The 18,491-nt window shown below is 49.5% G+C and overlaps 1 protein-coding gene across 2 annotated transcripts in view; it reads left to right on the top strand.

Annotated features, from left to right (window-relative positions):
* Positions 1-8,414: 8,414 nt before the first annotated feature.
* Positions 8,415-18,491, top strand: part of BIN3 (bridging integrator 3) — a 47,964-nt gene continuing 37,887 nt past the window's right edge. The window contains exon 1 of one of the 2 annotated variants that reach the window (XM_010365385.2): positions 8,415-8,514. In XM_010365385.2, coding sequence (XP_010363687.1) covers positions 8,507-8,514 — 8 coding nt within the window. In that variant the 5' untranslated portion in view covers positions 8,415-8,506. The remainder of the gene's footprint in view (positions 8,515-18,491) is intronic. The other variant, XM_030938015.1, reaches the window with a different exon arrangement.

Below are 18,491 nucleotides of genomic sequence, written 5' to 3'. Positions count from 1 at the left end.
CCGGGCAGGCCCTCCCCAGCATCTGGTGAGAGGACAAGAAGAAGGAAGAACTGTGGGTTCTTTTCCCTGAGACGCCTAGATTTTGTACCAAAATGCAGGGTGTGCTCCTGTTTGCATTTTTTTTTTTTTTGTTTCCTTTCTGAAAATAACCATGAAACTATCATTTCCTCCCACTGCCTTTTCCCTATCTTATTTGGATTAGCAGAGTTGCTGCAAGAGGTGGTTTGGAGCCGCTGACAGCCTCCTTCCCTGACCTGGGTCCAGGGAACTCACAGGTGGCTTTGGAGTGGGCACTGCCAGATGGGTGCTGCGTCCTCTGGGGTGGCAAGAAGGAGTGCAGGCACTGGGCACCCTGGGGTCACCATGACCTCCTCAATCAGAGACCCCTGGGAAACCAGGTGTTAGCCTGCCTTGTGCCCACATTGGTAAATATCAGGAACAACCTCAGGCCTGGCTTTCTCTCTGTAACTTTTCTGGAATGGGGGAGCAGCAGCTCAGCCCCCTCCCTTGGCTGACAGGTGGAGAAGATGCAAAGGATACAGCCTCTCTATGTGGGAAGGGGACCAATACAGAAGAACTGGTGCTTATACAAGAAGAAAAATGGGGTGCATGGTGAGAAGGGGTGCCTCTCTTCTCCCTTTGTTTGTATCCAGTGCCTCCTCCCACGCAGCTGTTCCAGGCCTTCACGCTGCTCGCTGAGAAGCAACCTCAAAAAGATCCAGCTTCAGGGTTGGGGACAGTCAGAGAGACCCCCAAAGAAGCCTGCCTCTTATGCCACCCAAGGGCCTACAGGGCACAGCCCACCGAACTCCACCACTTGCTTGAGAAACTGAGCTTCCCTGTAATCCCAACATTTTGGGAGGCCGAGGGGGGAGGATCGCTGAGGCCAGGAGGTCGAGGCTGCAGTAAGCTATGATCACGCCACTGCACTATAGCCTGGGTAAAGAGCAACACTCTGTCTCAAAAAGATAAAAAAGAAGGCTGGGCGCAGTGGCTCAAGCCTGTAATCCCAGCACTTTGGGAGGCCGAGACGGGCGGATCACGAGGTCAAAAGATCAAGACCATCCTGGCTAACCCGGTGAAACCCCGTCTCTACTAAAAAATACAAAAAACTAGCCGGGCGAGGTGGTGGGCGCCTGTAGTCCCAGCTACTTGGGAGGCTGAGGCAGGAGAATGGCGTAAACCCGGGAGGCGGAGCTTGCAGTGAGCTGATATCCGGCCACTGCACCCTAGCCTGGGCGACAGAGCAAGACTCCGTCTCAAAAAAAAAAAAAAAAGACAACAAAGAAAAACAAAAGAAAGAAAGAAATGAAGGGGGCAGCAACGCAGGCCTCCCTGCCCTGAGGATGGTTCTTTCATGAGGCCCCTTGCCACAGGCCTTCAACCTGTGAAGCCCACCACTGCCTGACTTGTTTCTGATTGAAGAGGACCCCGGGGGAGGGCCCCTCTGCTGGTGCTGCCATGCCTGGGGCCTGGCCAGTTGCAGTTCCATGAAAAGAAAAGGATGGCTGAGGCTGGAAAAGGGGACCACGGACTAAAGTTGCTTGTCCTGACCTTCCTGGCAGAGGGCGTTGGTGCCCACGGGAGCCTTCCTGCGCTTGTTTAGCCTCTCTTCCCTCCTGCTGTGTGCCTTCTTTGGGAATTCCTTCCTGATTAGTCCAGAGGTACAGCAGGCCAGGGCTGGAGGGTGGCAGCTGGCCTGGCCTCAGTGGCACCACTGTCTCCTCCTATTCATCAGTGAGGCCTTCTCCGTATGCCCCTCATGCTAGTTACCACTTTTTCACTGTGACCAGATTTGGCATGTGCCCCATCTAATTTCTCTAGGCCAGGCTGCTGCAGTGGGACCTCATCCCTTTCTTTGAGGGTCCTGGCTTGCCCCAAAGGTGTAGGCCTTGGTATGAAATCCTCCCCCAGCCCCGTAGTCCTTCCTGACACATACACACTATGCATCCCTTGGTTCTGCCTCTTCCTCCCCAGCGGGACCCTTCTCCTCCCCCAGGCTGAGCTGCTGGGCTATTTGGGGCACTGCCGGCCTTGTGGTGTAATCAGTGCCCGTGGATAATTACCACCTGCCCTGCCGGTGTCTGGGGGCTGTCTCCACCACAGCAGCAGGGGGTGGATGCTGGGCAGCCAGGCCTGCAGCAAGGTCAGGCTGGGGCAGTCCTGCCCTCTCCCCAAGCCTGCTGCTCACGCATGGGACTTGCAAGGATTCCCTAGGAAAGCCATGCGTTCCTACAAGCTATGCTCACCTGGGACACTCTGTGGCTTCAGCTGGGGGTGGATGGCTATCCCAGCCAGGGGACAAAAGTCCTGAGGCTACTCTATGCACCCACAGTCAGCCCAAACCCTGTTCTCCCATACTGCTTTCCGAGGTCAGGGGATATCCCCTGGCTGCTGACCTCTGGACAGAGCAACAGCCAAATCAAGAGGGACTTGGATTTGACCTTCAGTTCACCAGGCCTCATCATCTTCCCTCAGGGAGGCGGCAATGGCTAATGAGATGACTGTGAAAGTGAGTCTACTATAAATGCTAGCTTCCTCCCTTTTTGCTACATTATTTTCTGCTCCAAGGCAGCCTGGATTTAAATGCCTGTCCTTTTCACTTAGCCAACTCTGTGACCTTGGGCAATTAGTTCAGCCTCGGTTTCCTCATCTGTAAAAAGAAGATGATCAGAGGAGCTGCCTCACCAAGTTACTGCAGAATACATGATCTAATACATGTAAAATGCTTCGCCCAGTGCCAACGAGACTCTACAATGGTGGGTATTATTATTGGGAGCTGCAAAGGGCAGAGAATGGGGGTTGGGAGCATCCATACGCCAGCTCTAGGATGCCCAGGAAAGCAAAGCGGGGCTGAGGGAACAAACCACAGGCAGCCCCAGGGCTGGACATTCTCTATTGCAGCTAAGATCCTGGAGGCTGTGGTGGGGCATCTCACAGACCTCCATCTAGGAGCACTCACTCCCACTCTTTTGACCTCATTTCCTGTAACGTGGTGCCATGTAAGCTTTTTGAGGTCAGAGCACACCAAATACCTGTGAATACTTTATTTTGCAAAGAGAAAGTCAGCAGGAGCTACATCCAGATGAAATACTCGGATCTTGAGAGATGCAGAAATCGAATTATGTTTCTGTCTCTTCCTTTCCTGTTATAGTAAAAAGGTTATTTGTCCTAATGCTTAAAGTTCTTTACACAAATATTCATGGCCCTGTCACTTGAAAGGCCACTCAGATAAATAAATGTCTGCTTTCCAAAGTGAAGCATTTGGGGGTGGGTTGTGAACGGGCTGAGGGGCTGGGCCAAAAGACTAGGACTGACAAGGTCAGCCTGCCCCCAAAACAACCAAGCAACCCAGCACCATTTTCTCCCTGCTTCAGCGCCTTCCCCAGCAGGGCCCAGAGCTCCCACTTCTGACACCTTGCACCAACAGGCTAGACCAGAACCTTAGCTCTCCAGCCTCACCAGTGCCAAGGTGGGAGCAAACAGGGCCGCATTGGGTAGGAACATCAGTCAAAAGTACTAGATACTGCCCCATGGAGATGGAGAAGAAGGGAGAAGGCCAAAGGGTGGGGGAGTGGGGCGTGAGCACCAACCTCACCTCCCAGGAATGTCTCAACCCCAGCTAGAGCCATGAGGGCCCCAGCTCAAGGCAGCAGCCTTAGCCACACCACAGCCTGGCATGAGCCCCACATCACAGCCATCCTGAGCCCCACCTCAGGAGCCATGTCTTCAGTGATTTCCTCTGACTTCCCCTTCTGGGTGTACCCTGGAGCTACCTGGAGGAACAGGCCATCCATACCCAACTCAGAATCTCAGGAGCCTTGGACTCAGTGGTCCTCCTGCCAGTTCTCTCCAGTGGGCACCTCCTATTATGGGTCTGGGGGCATCTAAGAGCCTACCTGTCAGGGGGCTGCCCAGCCTGGACAACCCTTGGCCTGATGCCCAGGGAACATATCATTCTGGGGGGATTGTTTTCCCTGCTGGTGCACTCTCCCTCACTCGAGTCTCCTCTTGGGTTCTGTGAGCTAATCAGAGAGAAGGAGGGGGAGGAGGGGGTGCTGCTTGCCTTCCCCGTTATCTGCAGCAATCCACGGTGACTAATGCTCCCAGTTGGTAAAAAGGCAGTGTAATCAAAACACTTTTTTTTTTTAGTCCTTAAAGTTAGTCATTCTCCCAGAGTGGAGGAAAAAAAAAAAAAAAAGCCCACAGCAGGCACCACGAGATGCAAGCTGAGAGGCCTGCACTGCTGGGTGGAACCAAAGCATTGGCTGTGGCAGCTCCTGCGGGTCAGAGGCCAGGGCTTCCTCCTCCTCTGGGCCCTTGGGTATCCTTCCTCCACACCCACATTTGTTCTTGCTTTCCCCAACATCTGGGCCTTCTGATCCCTGAAGGACATCCATGCCATGTCAGGGGCTGCCCTTTCCTCTCACCCTGCCCGGTGCTGCCACCTGCTGGCCTGGTGCTCTCCGTGCTGGAGGAAGCATATAAAAGCTCCCAGGATGAGGCCCAGCTTGGCACCCTGGTCGTAGGGTGGTACTCCCTCCACCCACAACCTGGCTATTTAGTAGCGGTGTTTCTCCTGGTTCCATCTGCCTGCTGGCTTCTGACCTATGCCTTGACAGAACCATAGGTTGTTGGAGGTCAAATGGCAAACTGTAGTGACAAAATCATACGGATCAAAGCTAGGGTACTCAGGTCAGAAACCCCATTTCAGTGCTTCATGAAGCTATACTATAGCTTCATGGCTATACTTCAGCTCCATCATCTGTGAAATGGTAATAATGGTACTATCCACCTCACAGGGTTGTGGCAAGGATTAAATGTGAACTTCAGAGAATAGTGCCTGTCATGTCATGAGTGCTCAATTATTATTAACTTATAATAAAAATAATAACAATTAAGTGGAATATAAACCATCTCATTGCCCTTTCATGTCCAAGGCAGACATGACTAATCAATCACAGAACTTCCCCACTGATGGCAGATTCCCCAGAATCCTCAACACTGCATTCCAGGCAGACAATCAGAGCAGGCATATGGGATGATATCCATTCACCATCCCAGATCTAACCTGGACCTTTCCCATTGCAGTTAAGGAAAATGAGGTCCAGAGGAGGGACAAGACTCCCTCAAGGCACTTGGAGGCAGAGCCACAGGTCAGACAGGCGTTCCTTGTTCTGCCCGCTTCTTGCTGGCCTGGCTTCTGATGTGTCACTTCACCCTTACCTTTGAGCAGTCTGTGTGGGCTTCCTGCCACTGGAAATCTCACCTGATTTCTTCCATCTTCTCCCACCCTTGCTCCTCCTATGTCCTTGCCCCCCAAAGGCCCTGGGAAAGCTATTGTTCTGAGACATCCTACTGAGCAGGTGCAGAGCAGGGAGAAGTGGGGCAGTGAGGCCATATAGAAACCTGAGGCCTGTGTCTGAATATCTGCAGGAGCCTCCCTGAGGAATCAAGACCTTTAGGGCTCCAAGAGAGCTGAGCCCACCAATTTGGCCCTGTCACATTCAGTTTTTCAGCCTTAGCCCGGTGCTCTAATGAAGCCCCTGACAGCCCAGGTCCAGGTTCTGGGAATGTTCACTCTCTACTAATGAGAGTTGGCATGGTGAAAGACTCAGGGGCCAGCCCTAGACTTCTGTGTGGGAACGGCTGGGAGAGGACAGGACATGACAATCCCAGAGATGAGAGTCAGGGAGGGGGAAGTACCTGCTTACCAACTTCTGAGTAAAAAACTCCAAGGAAAAGTTGGGGGCTGATGGCAGAGCAGGTTCTGCTGCTGCTTTTCCTCTCATAAACAGCTTTGCCCAGGAGCAGACCTCTACCACCTGAACACTCTTAAACTTCAGGCTCAGACTTCTGGGGAAGAATCAGTATTTACAAGGCTTGAAACCAGGAGCATCCACCTCTACTCAAAGCGCCTCCACTCTCAGCTTCTACTTAGAAACCCAATTTTCTCTTTTCCATTCCTTCCCTGCAGGGGCAGGATCAATCTGTATCATGCTGTCCCTTTGGTTATAAATAAGAAAGACATAGCTCCCGACCCCGTAGGCTGAGTTTTTCACAACAGTGGGAAGTGTTTGTGTGTCTCCGTGTTCAGCTCCCCAGGGATCAATGCCTCATGGCACAGCAGGCTCAGGACAGCAGGATGCCTGACTGTCCCTCCTCAGCCCCATGCCCCTCTAGCTGAGTGAATGAGCCATAGGTAAGGAGACCAAGCAGGCACATTCCAGACAGACTCCTGGGAGGACACCATTCTTTTTAGTAACCTCAAAGATCCTGCTGGTGGCATTAAAGATTTGAGGTGACCTGTCAACTGCACAGCCCCAGAAAAATTCATATTTAGCTTTATCCAAGATATCGCCAGTTCCTCAGACCTGCCCAATTCTCTGGGCTTGCCCCTCTGTTCACCTGCCTTTCCCATTCTCCTATTTCCCCAGGGTCTCTAGAGTCAACAGGACAGCTGACTTGGAACCTTGCAATGTTGGAGACTTTGGGGATGTCATCTACCCACTCCATCTTATAGATGAGGGGACCAAGGCCACGAAGGGGATGTGATTTATCTGAGGTCAGTTACAGTGTCAAAGGTGGAACTGGAAATAGAGCCCCAGACTCCTCCAGACTTGTAGTCCAGAACTTATCCATTCTAGACCTCTAAGATGTGTCTGCTGTCCTCCAGCCCTGAAACAGGCTTCTCCTAGGATATAGCAGTTACCTAGGCTAAAATTTGGAAATAATTATCCCTGTGGGGCATAACCGAGGGAGGCAGAACATGGGGAAGGGAGGAAGCAAGTGGGAAAACTATTCACAGGTGCTAAATGCCAGGAGTCTCCTAAACCCACAACAGCCCTTCCATCCATCACACTCTCTGCAAAGCAGCAAGGACTCTCTCTCTCCCTTCACCCATACTCTCTGCCCAGGCTGCCCTTTGGTGACTTCTCCTCATCCTCCTTACTCTTCAAGGCTGCTCTTGTTCTCATTTTGACCTGTTTCCTGAGGAACAACATGGTAATGAAGCTGATCTGCATGATGTGCTTGGGGACCCAACCTCCATTGGAAACTTTGAGTCGAACTATGGACTCTCAAGAATGGAAACAGAAAACACAAATGAGAGACTGCATCCTGTGGCCCACCCTCCTACCCCTCCTGCTCAAGCCCTCTACTCCACCCTAGGAGGTCAGAACAAATCATACACTACTTTTGCTCTAGGTCATTGATTAGCAACTCCCTAAGCAGTCCCTGAAGCACTCCTGGTCCATATTAGGAAGGAGAATTCCTAGAGAGAAGGTCACTGGGGGCCCAGCAGCACCTGCATGGGCCTCACTGCCTTCTTGTCTCTCTTCTAAGGCGGGGAGGTACTTAGGGGTGAGGAAACCAAGTCAGCCCAGAATCCCAGGCAACTTGTGAGCCACAAGGCCCTGAATTCTGACTTTAGGAGACCCAAGGCAAGTCAGCTGCTTGTTGGACCTGTCTGTGTCTTAGCCATGGTAAGTTCCCTCTGCCTGGAGCCTCCTCACCCCTCATCTCAGATTCACCTGGCTAGCCCTGATTCTGCCTTCAGGGCTTGGCTTACACACTGGCTCCTCCTGGAAGTCTTCCCTAAAACTCCATGTGCTGCCTCAGGGTCCCTTTCCAGGCTGCCACCACACCTCATTCTATCCCATCATATAGCATGACTGTAATTGCCTGCTCGTCTCTCCCTCCAGGAAAGTAGCTCTGGGAAGGAACAAGGGCAGGGCAGATACTTCCTTGAGATGGTTATGTCCTAAGATTAGCTCAGTACCTGACACTAATATTAGTACAACTAATATTAGTTAAATGAAGGAATAGAAAGAATGGGGCAATTTACATCATTTGAGTCTTGTAGAGGAGACCAAAGGGAAGGGCTGAATGGCAGGGAGCAACCCATACTCTGCATCTTCTCGTGTTGAATAAATCTACAGAACATTCCAACCTGAAAAGGATCTATGTATTGACATTCAGAGCCCTGTGCCACCTTGGAGGGGAAATGTCCATTTGTTTGCAACAGGTAATGCATGTGCGGTGTACAAACTGTAAAAGATAGGAAACAGCATTCAGAAAATATAAGTTTTCCACCTTCTCCACCCCCAATGGCGTATTCTCCCATAGACAATTGCTGCCACTGTATCTGGATTAGAAACCACTTGACAGAGAGAACAGGCCGGCTAAGGGCCCTGTGTGGTCCGGTGAAGAGATCTTTAGGAGTCAGTGTTGAAGGCAGAAAACGGCCCCAGAAGTCCCCCTCATCCCCCGTTGCAGCCTGAGTCTCTAAGTTCTAGGCCAGACACAGAGGGTCGCCGGCAAGCGAAACTCCGCAGCGAGCACGCTGCAGCAGAAGGGTTAACGCGCCAGGCTCCGCCTCCCAACCGCCTCTTCCGGGCAGAGGGGCGGGCTCACGTCACTTCCTGGAGACTGGCTGAATCCGGAAGTGATCCCAGAGGAACGAGTTGTGGCTGAGGACCCCGGCGGCAGGCCCAGGTTCGGGACCATGAGCTGGTGAGTGAGGCCCGGGCGGCGGGAGCTGCTGGACCCGCGGACCCGCGGACCCGCGAGGCCCCTGGCCCTGCTTCAGTGCCGCGTCCCGGCTCTCCCCGGTCCCGCGCGACCCCTCCACCCCAGAGCAAGGCCGGATAGCCCCTGCCCTAGGGTCGTTCCCTCGGTGCTTTCCCGGAGTCGCCATCTCTCAGCAGGACTCCCTGGGAGAGTGGCGGAGGATCCTCTTAGCCTGGGACTCCGCGTCTGACCCCTGTTTTGCCGGACTCGTGTCCTCCTAGCTCCTTGAAGTGAGGGACTTCCTTGTTCCTTCCTTTTTTAAACACCCATTGAGGTGGAGTCAGTGTCGCCTCTCTCCCCTGTGGGCATCTCTGCCCCGCGCCAATCCCTCCAGAGCTGTGGCCCTCTCTGTGGCAGCCTGGACCCAGTTCACTAATCAAAACCCACTCCCTTTTGGGTAACTACCCGTTGCACGACTTAACAGTCTTCAAAAGACAAGGAAAACTTGCTTTTCTTCTTAAAGGGGCCAGAATTACACCCCGCACACACCCTCCCACTGTGGGATTGGACTGGTTTTAATCATTCCAGGGCTATTACTCACTGCCTGGCCTCTAAATAGGCACGGTTAAGTTTAAACTTATGGGAACTATCATGCCATAAGAAAAGAAGCCAGGGAGTCTTAGAGTCACAATTGCAGTTGCTGCAGAATGATGTGATACTTGGGTCATAGTAGACACTTCATAATGGTGTATTTATTTTGTAAGACTCAGTTTGCCCAAAAGGCAATCCCCATTTGTTGCTCTCGATTATTTATGTTCACAAGAGAGAATTGTGACTTGCCTGCCTTCCTGGGGCTTTCTTAGAGGATACTCATATACAGGACCTTACCTTACCGTCAGGCCCAAGGACCTGTGTAGCCATAACCCTGGAACTCAGGGGATTCAACTATAATGTGTGAATAAATTGACCCCCAGAGATGTACAAGATTAATCAGCCCATGGGCATAGGGAACATATTTGCCACTCTGTCCTCAGAGTCTAGTGTGCTTGTTTATGCGAAGTGCATGATAACCAGTTACGAATGAATGAAAATGGTAGAATATCCTTCAGGAAGACTTTTGCAGTTTAACTTTTGGCCATCAGTGGAGACCGCAAGCAGCTGATGTCAGTCAGTGTCAGGAATAGCGCTCTAAAGTAAAATGCGAACCATCTGTCCCCTCCCCCACCTGTTTCTTAGACCAAGATTGATGGACAAATGTGAGACAATCACCACTAGCACGTGAGGGAAGCCCGAAGCAATGCCCTAATAAGCCCCCACAGGAGCTGCTGCTTCTACCTCCACCATTTGCTCCAGGAGGCCAACAGGGGGCTGGAGCCTTAAAAAGCTACCTTTCCTGTCTTGTGATAACCTAGTTAGTGGTGGGCAAAGCGGCAGTTCTTCAGTTCCCTTTCCTGGAGGAATTACGTCCTTTCAGTGTCATTCTGGACCCCCAGTCTTCGGATATAGATGTCCTCTTGGCTGCTGTGTCTTGAATCTTTAGAGTGTTCTTGCCTAATTTTTCAAAGTGAAAAGCAGGCAGTACAGGTGCTTTATATTGCCTAGATTGACATTTACTGTCTTTGCGTCACAAGTTGGGAGAAGAGCAGAGCAGAAACTAATAAAGGTAAATGATTCTCTGGGTGATCTGAAACAGGTTGTTTTCACCTGTCTCACAGAACGTTTCCCTTCTGAAAAAAATAGCCCATTCCTTAAAGGTTAGCCTGTCAGGTTGGAGAGAACTGAAATTGACAACTGTCTAACAAGAGCTGAGATTTTCATCTAGTAGCTTTAATTTACCAGTACATGCACATCTTGGTACCTCCTCAGACTGAGAGTCACAACCAGAAGGGTGGCTTTGTCCCTCAAAGCTGAGATTCCTTTCTCTTCCCCCTTAAAGGGCTTCTACGTCATCTCTTGTGTGGACCCTGACCCTCTCAAAGAGAGGAACAGCACCGGCGCCTGGGCACACAATCACACTCAGTTCCTAGCTCAATGGCTGGCAAGGAGACCAGGGCTGGGTTCTTCTGATTCACTCCCTGAGCGGTTTTCCTGCCCCCAGAATGAATCCATCCATTCATGTGAGACTGGAATTCTCATTAGGGGAAGAGACCAGAGTGACGTAGAGCCATCATGGGAGGCTGATGCCCAAGGTCAAGTTCACCAAGTACATGGGCTGTGCCAAGCCATCATTAAATAAGGCCCAGGGGCACATGGCCCATGGTCTCCAGAGGGTAACCATTGTTCTGGGCTAGGCTGAGCTTTCAAAATGTCACAGTGAGAAATGTCCAATATTGATGCCCTTTGCACACTGTGGACTTTGCATGAAGAGTGAGAGGCCTTTGTTCCCTGCTTGCTCTGTGCAGGCAACCCGCCCACCTCGTTTGTTTAGTGTGTACCTGCTGTCTTCCTGCACCATCTACCCATCCACTCAGCCACCACCCATACACCCGTCTGCCTTTCAGCAGAGTGACCCAGTGGTCTGTCCTACTAGGAAGAAGGCATTTGATATTCACATCTCACGTCACAGATTCACTTCTTGGCCTCAAGCCAAATGCTTCTCTCTTGCTCGCTCTCTTTCTCTCCCTCTCTCTGCCCCACCTCCTTCCCACATTTGCCCCCCTCCCCACTTTCTCTCTCTCTCTCTCTCTCTCTCCTCTCCTCTCCACTCATCCCCTCCCTCCCTATTTCTGTCTCCCTCTTGTCTCCCTTTCTCCCTTCCTGTCTCTCTCTTTCCTGTTTTCCAGCATATACTCAGGTGGCTTTATTATGGTATGGAGGGAGAATTAAGTAGAATTAAGAATAGGGATCTTAATCTAAGCTGGCTCCAGGAATTGTAGCCTCCCGTTGAACCATACACCTTGATGATTTTAGGCTTAAACGATGAGGAAAAGGGAGTACTGGAAGAAATCTCCCTATACCTAGGGGTCCAGTAGTTTGACGAGAAGGAAGGAAATTAGAGGCAGAGCAGATAAGTGTGAGTAGGAGTTAGAGTGCTGTGTTCAGGTTCTGGCTCAGCCACTCACAGTGCAGCTTGGTCAAGCATTGAACCGTTCTCTGTCTTGGTTTCTCCATCTGTGGCATGGAGCGTCCATTCCCGCTAACAGTTTGCCACCTGAGCCTGCTGTGAAATGAGTGGAGTGATGATATTTTTCTGACTCTTCTAGGGTCTTCTGCCACTGTCTGCCCTTTGCACTTTGGTGTTCCTCACGCTTGATCCTTTTTGTTTCTTTCCTGTTCTCACCCTGTATTCCCTTGCCATCATCTTCAGGATAGAGGCCCAACTGTGGGCCAGGGCTTCTGAGGCTCTCTGGGCCTGGCTGCCCGTCTTCACTCTGTGTGTGCCATCCTCCAAGCTTGTCCTGCTCTCTCATGCCCTTGTGCCTCTGAGTAACTGTGCCTTCTGCCTGAAATGCTTCTCCTTCACTCGCACCCTGTCCACCAGGCCAGCATGCACTCATCCTTCAAGCGTCAGGCCACGCTTCACCTCCTCTGAGGGTCTTCCCTGAATGGCCCCCCACATCCTGCCATGCTGCACTGGGTGCTGCCTCTCTGACCTTCTCTTCTGACCTTCATCAGCATCTGTACTCCGTTGGCTGGTTTACTTGTCTGTGAGTTCTTGAGCATGGGGACTGTCTTGTGGTCATCGCTATTCCCTAGCACTGTTCCTGGCAGTCAGGAGGTGTTCATTAAATGTATGAATGGGGCCTTTTTTCCCTTTTCCTGACTTGCCTCAGCTCAGGAAAAATGTTAAGATAAAAACGTGCAGAACCTACAAACCACTTCCTAAAATGAAGAGCCTCTGAAAGTACTGTTGTTAAATTGACTGACACAAGTGGCTTCCAGGTCAGGCTGCCTGTGATTTCTCCTCCCCACTCCTCTCTGATCCTCCACTCCAAACTGCTTTACTGGGTTTCTTCTGTACTTCCATAGTGCTTCTACTATAGCGTTTCTGCGTCCTTCTAGGTGTCACAGACACTGCACCTCCCTTCCACGCCAACCCCATGAGAACAGGAGCGACATACAGCTTCTTCATCTTTATGTACACATAGTGGGTATCATGCACATAGTGGATATCTAACAGGTAATTGTTAAATTAATGGAATGTAAAGAAAGAAGGGTAAACTTCTGGGTCAAACAGAACCATTATTCAAGTCCTTTCCCCTATGATTACCATTGCTATCTCACATGTGTAGAGTGCTTCTAACTTTTCAGATGGCTTTCCCATCCTTTGTCTGACTTCATGTTACGTCTGGGCAAGCAGTGCAGTCTTATTATCCCCCTTGGCAACTTACTAGAATTCACTCAGCCAGTACCTGGCAGAACTGGAACTAAAACCTGTATCTCCTGAGTATTCTGTCCCCGTGATCAGGAATATTAGAAGAGTGGCAGACCGTTCCCAAGCTGACTGGATCATGGAATTTCGCTTTGCTGGGGTGTGTTGACACTAGCAGGTTGGTAATGAATCACAGGGAGTTGTCAGTCTTCACACACAAGTGACAGAGGAAGTCCTTGTGCCATGCAGACCTCTAGGTGTCCTGTAACTGGCTTAGCTTCTTCTACCTATGGGGCCCCTGCCTGGGGCAGCCTCACCAGTCATGTCCTCTGTGACTTTGGACACACCAAGCTTTTCTTCCTCTCTGGAGAGCATAGTAATGCCTTGAAGACAGGGGCCCTATAAAATGTCTGTGAGATTCTGTATGTGAGCTTGCTCTTATTTCAGATGTTTAATGAGAGGAGAAGGATGTCTCCCAGATCTTGAAGCAGTCAGAAAGAGTCAAGTGTCTTGAGTCCCATAGCTACTTAGTCAGAGGTGTTATATGTATTATACTCTTTAAGGAAATCTGCTGGGGTAGTCTTTAGAGTCAGCTGTTAACCTATTAGAGTTGTTTTCCCAAACTCATGATTTTGGTGGCTAATCCATCAAATAGGGCCCAGTATAGTGTGATGCACATACATGGTACTCAACAAATATTTGTTGATTTAATGCTTGTTCAACATTTATAATGTGCAAAAGTCTGTGCTAAATGTTGAGGAACATTTAAAAGACTTGCATGAGTCAGTCTCTGTCTTCAACTAGAGTATGGAAAGTGCTAGGGATTCAAAAGGACGACCGATCACTAAATGTCAGCGTGGCATCATCAAGAAAGACTTGAAGCAGGAGATGTAATTTTAACTGAACCTTGACTTAGCAAATACGTGCTGTTTCAGTGGGAGTGAGAGAAGGATCCAGGTTAGAAGCATGGTATGAAAAAGGTGTGTGGAGTCAGAATGTGTCAGGAGTGTTTGTGTGGACTGTCAGGAGGCCAGCTTGGAGGTGGTAAACAGTGGTTTGGGTAGAGGCTGCGTTGGGGAGAATTGGCACTCCACCTCAGAGCCACGTTATACAGTGCTTTCAGTGCCATGCTGAGGACTTGAAATTGAGCCTAGGCTTTTGAAAATTGAAGGCTTTTGAGCAGGGAAGTGGCATGGCCAAAGCAATGATTTAGTCAGATTATTTTGGCAGTGGCCTGCAGGATAACTCAGAAGAGAAAGAATGGAGCCAAGGACGCTAACTTGGACAATAGTTTCCTTTTTTTTTTTTTTTTTTTTTTTCCAATGGGGGATCTCACTGTTGCCCAGACTGGAGTGCAGTGGTGCAATTACAGCTCACCACAGTCTCAAACTCCTGGGCCCAAGCGATCCTCCTGCCTTAGCCTCCTGAGTACCTGGGACTATACGTGTTAGCCACCACACCTGGACTAGTTTCCACAATTTTTTGAACACAACTCACGGTTAGAAATATCTTTGATATCACAACTCACACACACACTCTTATACTTGAAATAAAAGTTTCACACAGTATGTGTGCAATGCACTCTGATATTTTCTATTCTTGTTCGTGGTTTTTGTTTGTTTTTTGAGACAGGCTCTCGCCCTATTGCCCAGGCTGGAGTGCAGTGGCACCATCTCAGCTCACTGCAACCTCTACTTCCCGGGTTGAAGCGGTTCTCATGCCTCAGCCTCCCAGGTAGCTGGGATTACAAGCATGCACCACCATTTGTTAGTAGAGACTGGGTTTCGCTAGGTTGACCAGGCTGGTTTCAAACTTCTGGATTCGAGTAATCTACCCGCCTCAGTGCTAGGATTACAAGCATGAGCCACTGCGGCCAACCTTGTTTGTTTTTTTAAAGAATGACCCACCTCAGTTGACTTTTTTTTTTCCTTCTTCCTGAGGTGAGTGCATATGATTTTTTTAATTTCATGACTGATTTTGATCTATGTGTACAACGGAAGACTGTGTAGCAGTTTAAATGATCTTTGAGTGATAGATGTTCTACAAAGACCTCAAGTTTGAAAACCACCTATCTAAGAATATCATTACAAATAGACTATAAGCTAACATCTTTAACTCCAGCAACTGAAGATAGGGTTGCTTGTATATTTGGTTGTTTCACTGGGTTAAATAAGAAATACAGAAGGGGCAGCTGTAAAGAACACTGGCTGAGTTATTTCTAAGAACTTATTCCATAGATTTGAAAACTGTCAATTGCTTTCCAGAAAAGAAAACCCAAGTGAACAAAAGCTCATACGAAGATGTTTGGTCCTATTAGTAATCAGGAAAAACAGATTAAACCAACAATGAGATGCCGTTTCACAGCCATCAGACTGGCAGAAATTTTAAAGCCTGACAATGCCAAGTATCTGAGGGTGAGGAACAGTAGGAACTCACATACACTGTAGGAGGGGGTGTAAATTGGAGATTTTGCAGTTGGAACAGTAGCTGTCCCCTACCCCAGAGAAACTCCTGTGCCTCCATGCAGCAGGGGACACATGCGGGAGTGTGAGGGGCATCGTCATGTCCAGATGCCCAGCCTCTGGAGAATGGGGAAATAAATTGTGATGTCTTTACATGATGAAATATTATGGGCAACAAAAAAAATGTAGTAGTTAAAATGGGTAAAATAGAGCTTTGTGTACCATTGCGGGCAAATCTCAAGAATCTAATGCTGAATGTAAAAAGCTAGCTTCAGAATGATACATTCAAATAAATAAGAATGATACACTCAACATTGCAGGCCAGTCACGGTGGCTGATGCCTGTAATCCCAACACTTTGGGAGGCCAAGGCAGGCAAATCACTTGAGGTCAGGAGTTCGAGACCAGCCTGACCAACATGGTGAAACCCCATCTCTACTAAAAATACAAAGATTAGCCAGGCATGGTGGTGCACGCCTGTAATCCCCAGCTACTAGGGAGGCTGAGGCAGGAGAATCACTTGAGCCCAGGAGGCGGAGGTTTCAGTGAGCCAAGATCACACTGCTGCGCTCCAGCCTGGGTGATAGAGCGAGACTCCATCTCAAAAAAAAAAGAATGATACATTCAACATTGCACTATTTATATAAACATTAGACCTATAAAGCAATACTATATTTTGCATATGGACTTACACAGTAAACATATGGGAATAGTATTAAATTCAGAATAGTGGTTACTCTAGGATAACAAGGAAGGAGAGAAGGAAATGGAATCTCAGGGGCCAGCCGAGGTGGCTCACACCTATAATCCCAGCACTTTGAGAGACCAAGGCAGGAGGATTGCTTGAGTCCAGCAGTTGGAGACTAACCTGGGCAGTGTAGTGAGACTTTCTACAAAAAAAATTAAAAATTAGCCAGGGGTGGTGGTGCAAGCCTGTAATCCCAGCCCCTTGGCAGGCTGAGGCAGGTGGACTGCTAGAGCCCAGGAATTCAAGGTTGCAGCAAGCTGTGATCATACCACTGCACCTCAGCCTGGGTACAGAGACCCTGTCTCAAAAAAACTAAGTAAAAAAAAGAAAGAAATACAATCTCAGGGTGTGGCACTCAGGGAGCTTCAACAGTATCTGTACTGTTTTGTTGCTTAAATAATAATATCTAAAGGAAGCATGGCTTTGTTAGAATTTGACAAAGCCAGGTGGTGGACACATAGTATTTATTCTATATTCCCTGTATTTTTGTGTGTATTTACAATATTTCATATTTTTTTGATTTTTAAATCATTGCTGGGGCAGACCTCACTTTCTATAGCAAGAGAATGTTTGCCTGCGCTCCCCCAACCCCCAACCCCAGGGTGGGAACGATCTAGGGAGGGAGCCTAGAAGTCAGTTTCCATCCAGCCGTCTTCCTTCTACCTCTTGCTTTTTAGGGGCCAAACTTTCAGCAGAGAAGAGGAAAAAGGTAGTGTGAGAGCTCTTTATAATTGCTGATTGGTAGGAGACAGGAGCGAAATGAGATTAAAGATGGTACCTCAGAAGCTAAACAGACGGTGTGGTGCTGTCTAAGCCACTGTCAGCCCATCGGAATGGAGATTAGACCAGTGGAGGTTCTCTCAGCTTGTGGAGTCCGCAGGACAAGCCTTTCACCTCCAAATGCAAACCCATATTCTACCTCTTCTTATGTTACAGATTAGAATGAGAATAGGTGATTACTTGTCTGTCAGATATTAGGATCTTCTTAAGGGGCTGCAAAGAAAAATCCAAACTGCCTCCTTGAGTTGCCTGCCTTCCTCTCTTAGGTGCTCCATCAGCCTCCACACTTCTGTCAAAATCCTTTCACTATTTAGGGGGAAGTCGCCACTCAAATTTAGGCAAACTTATCACTTGGGCCTGGTGGTGGTGCATCATGGTATGGGTCAGCTGCTTGCCCCCAAAACAAACAAATAATTTCAGGTTTCCTAACCATTCTTGGCGGGGGTGAATCTACTTATCTCTGTAACTTCTTACAAGTCACCCCTTCTGGACTTGGCTGGTCATCATCTTCAAAATATCACCACCACCTTCTCTGCAATAAAACAGACTGCTTACTGTGTGTCAAGATCTGTTTTAAGCATTAAACTTGTTTAACCTTCATAGCGACCCTAGAGGATGAGTAAATTAATTATCCATCCTATTTTATAGATAAAGAGACGGAGACACAGGGAGGTGAGGTCACTTGCCCAGAGTCTCGCAACTGGTAATAGGCAGAGTGAGAATTTGAACCCCAGCTGTGTGGCTCCAGGGTCCATCCCCTGATCTCTTGCGCTCATCCCCTGATCTCATGTGCTGTCTCTCCCATGAAGTGCAGGAGTGGACACTTCAAATAAACTGATGTATCAGCAGTGCCTCTGCAGAGTCCGGCAATAGTAGATGCTCAATAAATGGTTGCTTTGTTGAGATGATCTCCCAGCTCTCGTGCGACTTAATGTTGGGTGCTTCATCCTGTCTTTACTTTTCAGAGGTCAGCCTGTGGAGCAGTGGGGAAGAAGGGATCACAGCTGAGCTGGAAGACTGTTCTGGTCCAAGTCACAAACCGCCAAGTCACAGTCATCCCTTTTATTTTTAAACACACACATACCTCCTCGGACTGATGGCAGGTTGGGGTCAAGTTCTGTGTGTTCTGGTTTTGGATCAAGCTAATTTAGAGAAAGGATTGAGGTGGGGCTGGAGGCTGTGGTCATAAGCACTGGGGAAAGGACTGATTTCCAGCTCAGTTCATGTCCCTCTCTGCTGGGGTCTCCGCCTTGCTTGGGCTGAACTTTCCTTGGCCTTTGGCATTGTGGCCAGCTGGCCCATCAGACAGAGAAGATGGCATCCAACCAGCAGCTGTTCTGCCGGACCTAGATGGCTCTCGATAAGCCCTGCCCGGGCTCTGGCCCTCTGTTGTTTCTCTCCCACCATTAAGGTGGTGGTGGCCTTGTGGGGCCTCAGACCAGAGCAGGCAGCAAACCAAGGATAGAGTAACAGAAGGCCCCGGGGGAGGGGCTTGTCCTTCCAGCCTGCTGGAGCTGCTGCCTCTCGCCCACCTTCCTGCTCTTGCCGAGACAGTGACTCAGGCCCAGACCACTCCCCGGGGAGCCAGGATTTCAGCCACTATCAACCACCACCGCCTACTCTTTGCTCAGCCCTCCCTCCATTCTCACCTCCCTTACCTCCCTCGCCCCCAAAACTGT

Source organism: Rhinopithecus roxellana, chromosome 9 (genome assembly GCF_007565055.1).
Source record: "Rhinopithecus roxellana isolate Shanxi Qingling chromosome 9, ASM756505v1, whole genome shotgun sequence".
Taxonomy (NCBI): Eukaryota; Metazoa; Chordata; class Mammalia; order Primates; family Cercopithecidae; genus Rhinopithecus; species Rhinopithecus roxellana.
This window is presented reverse-complemented; position numbering and strand designations above follow the sequence as displayed.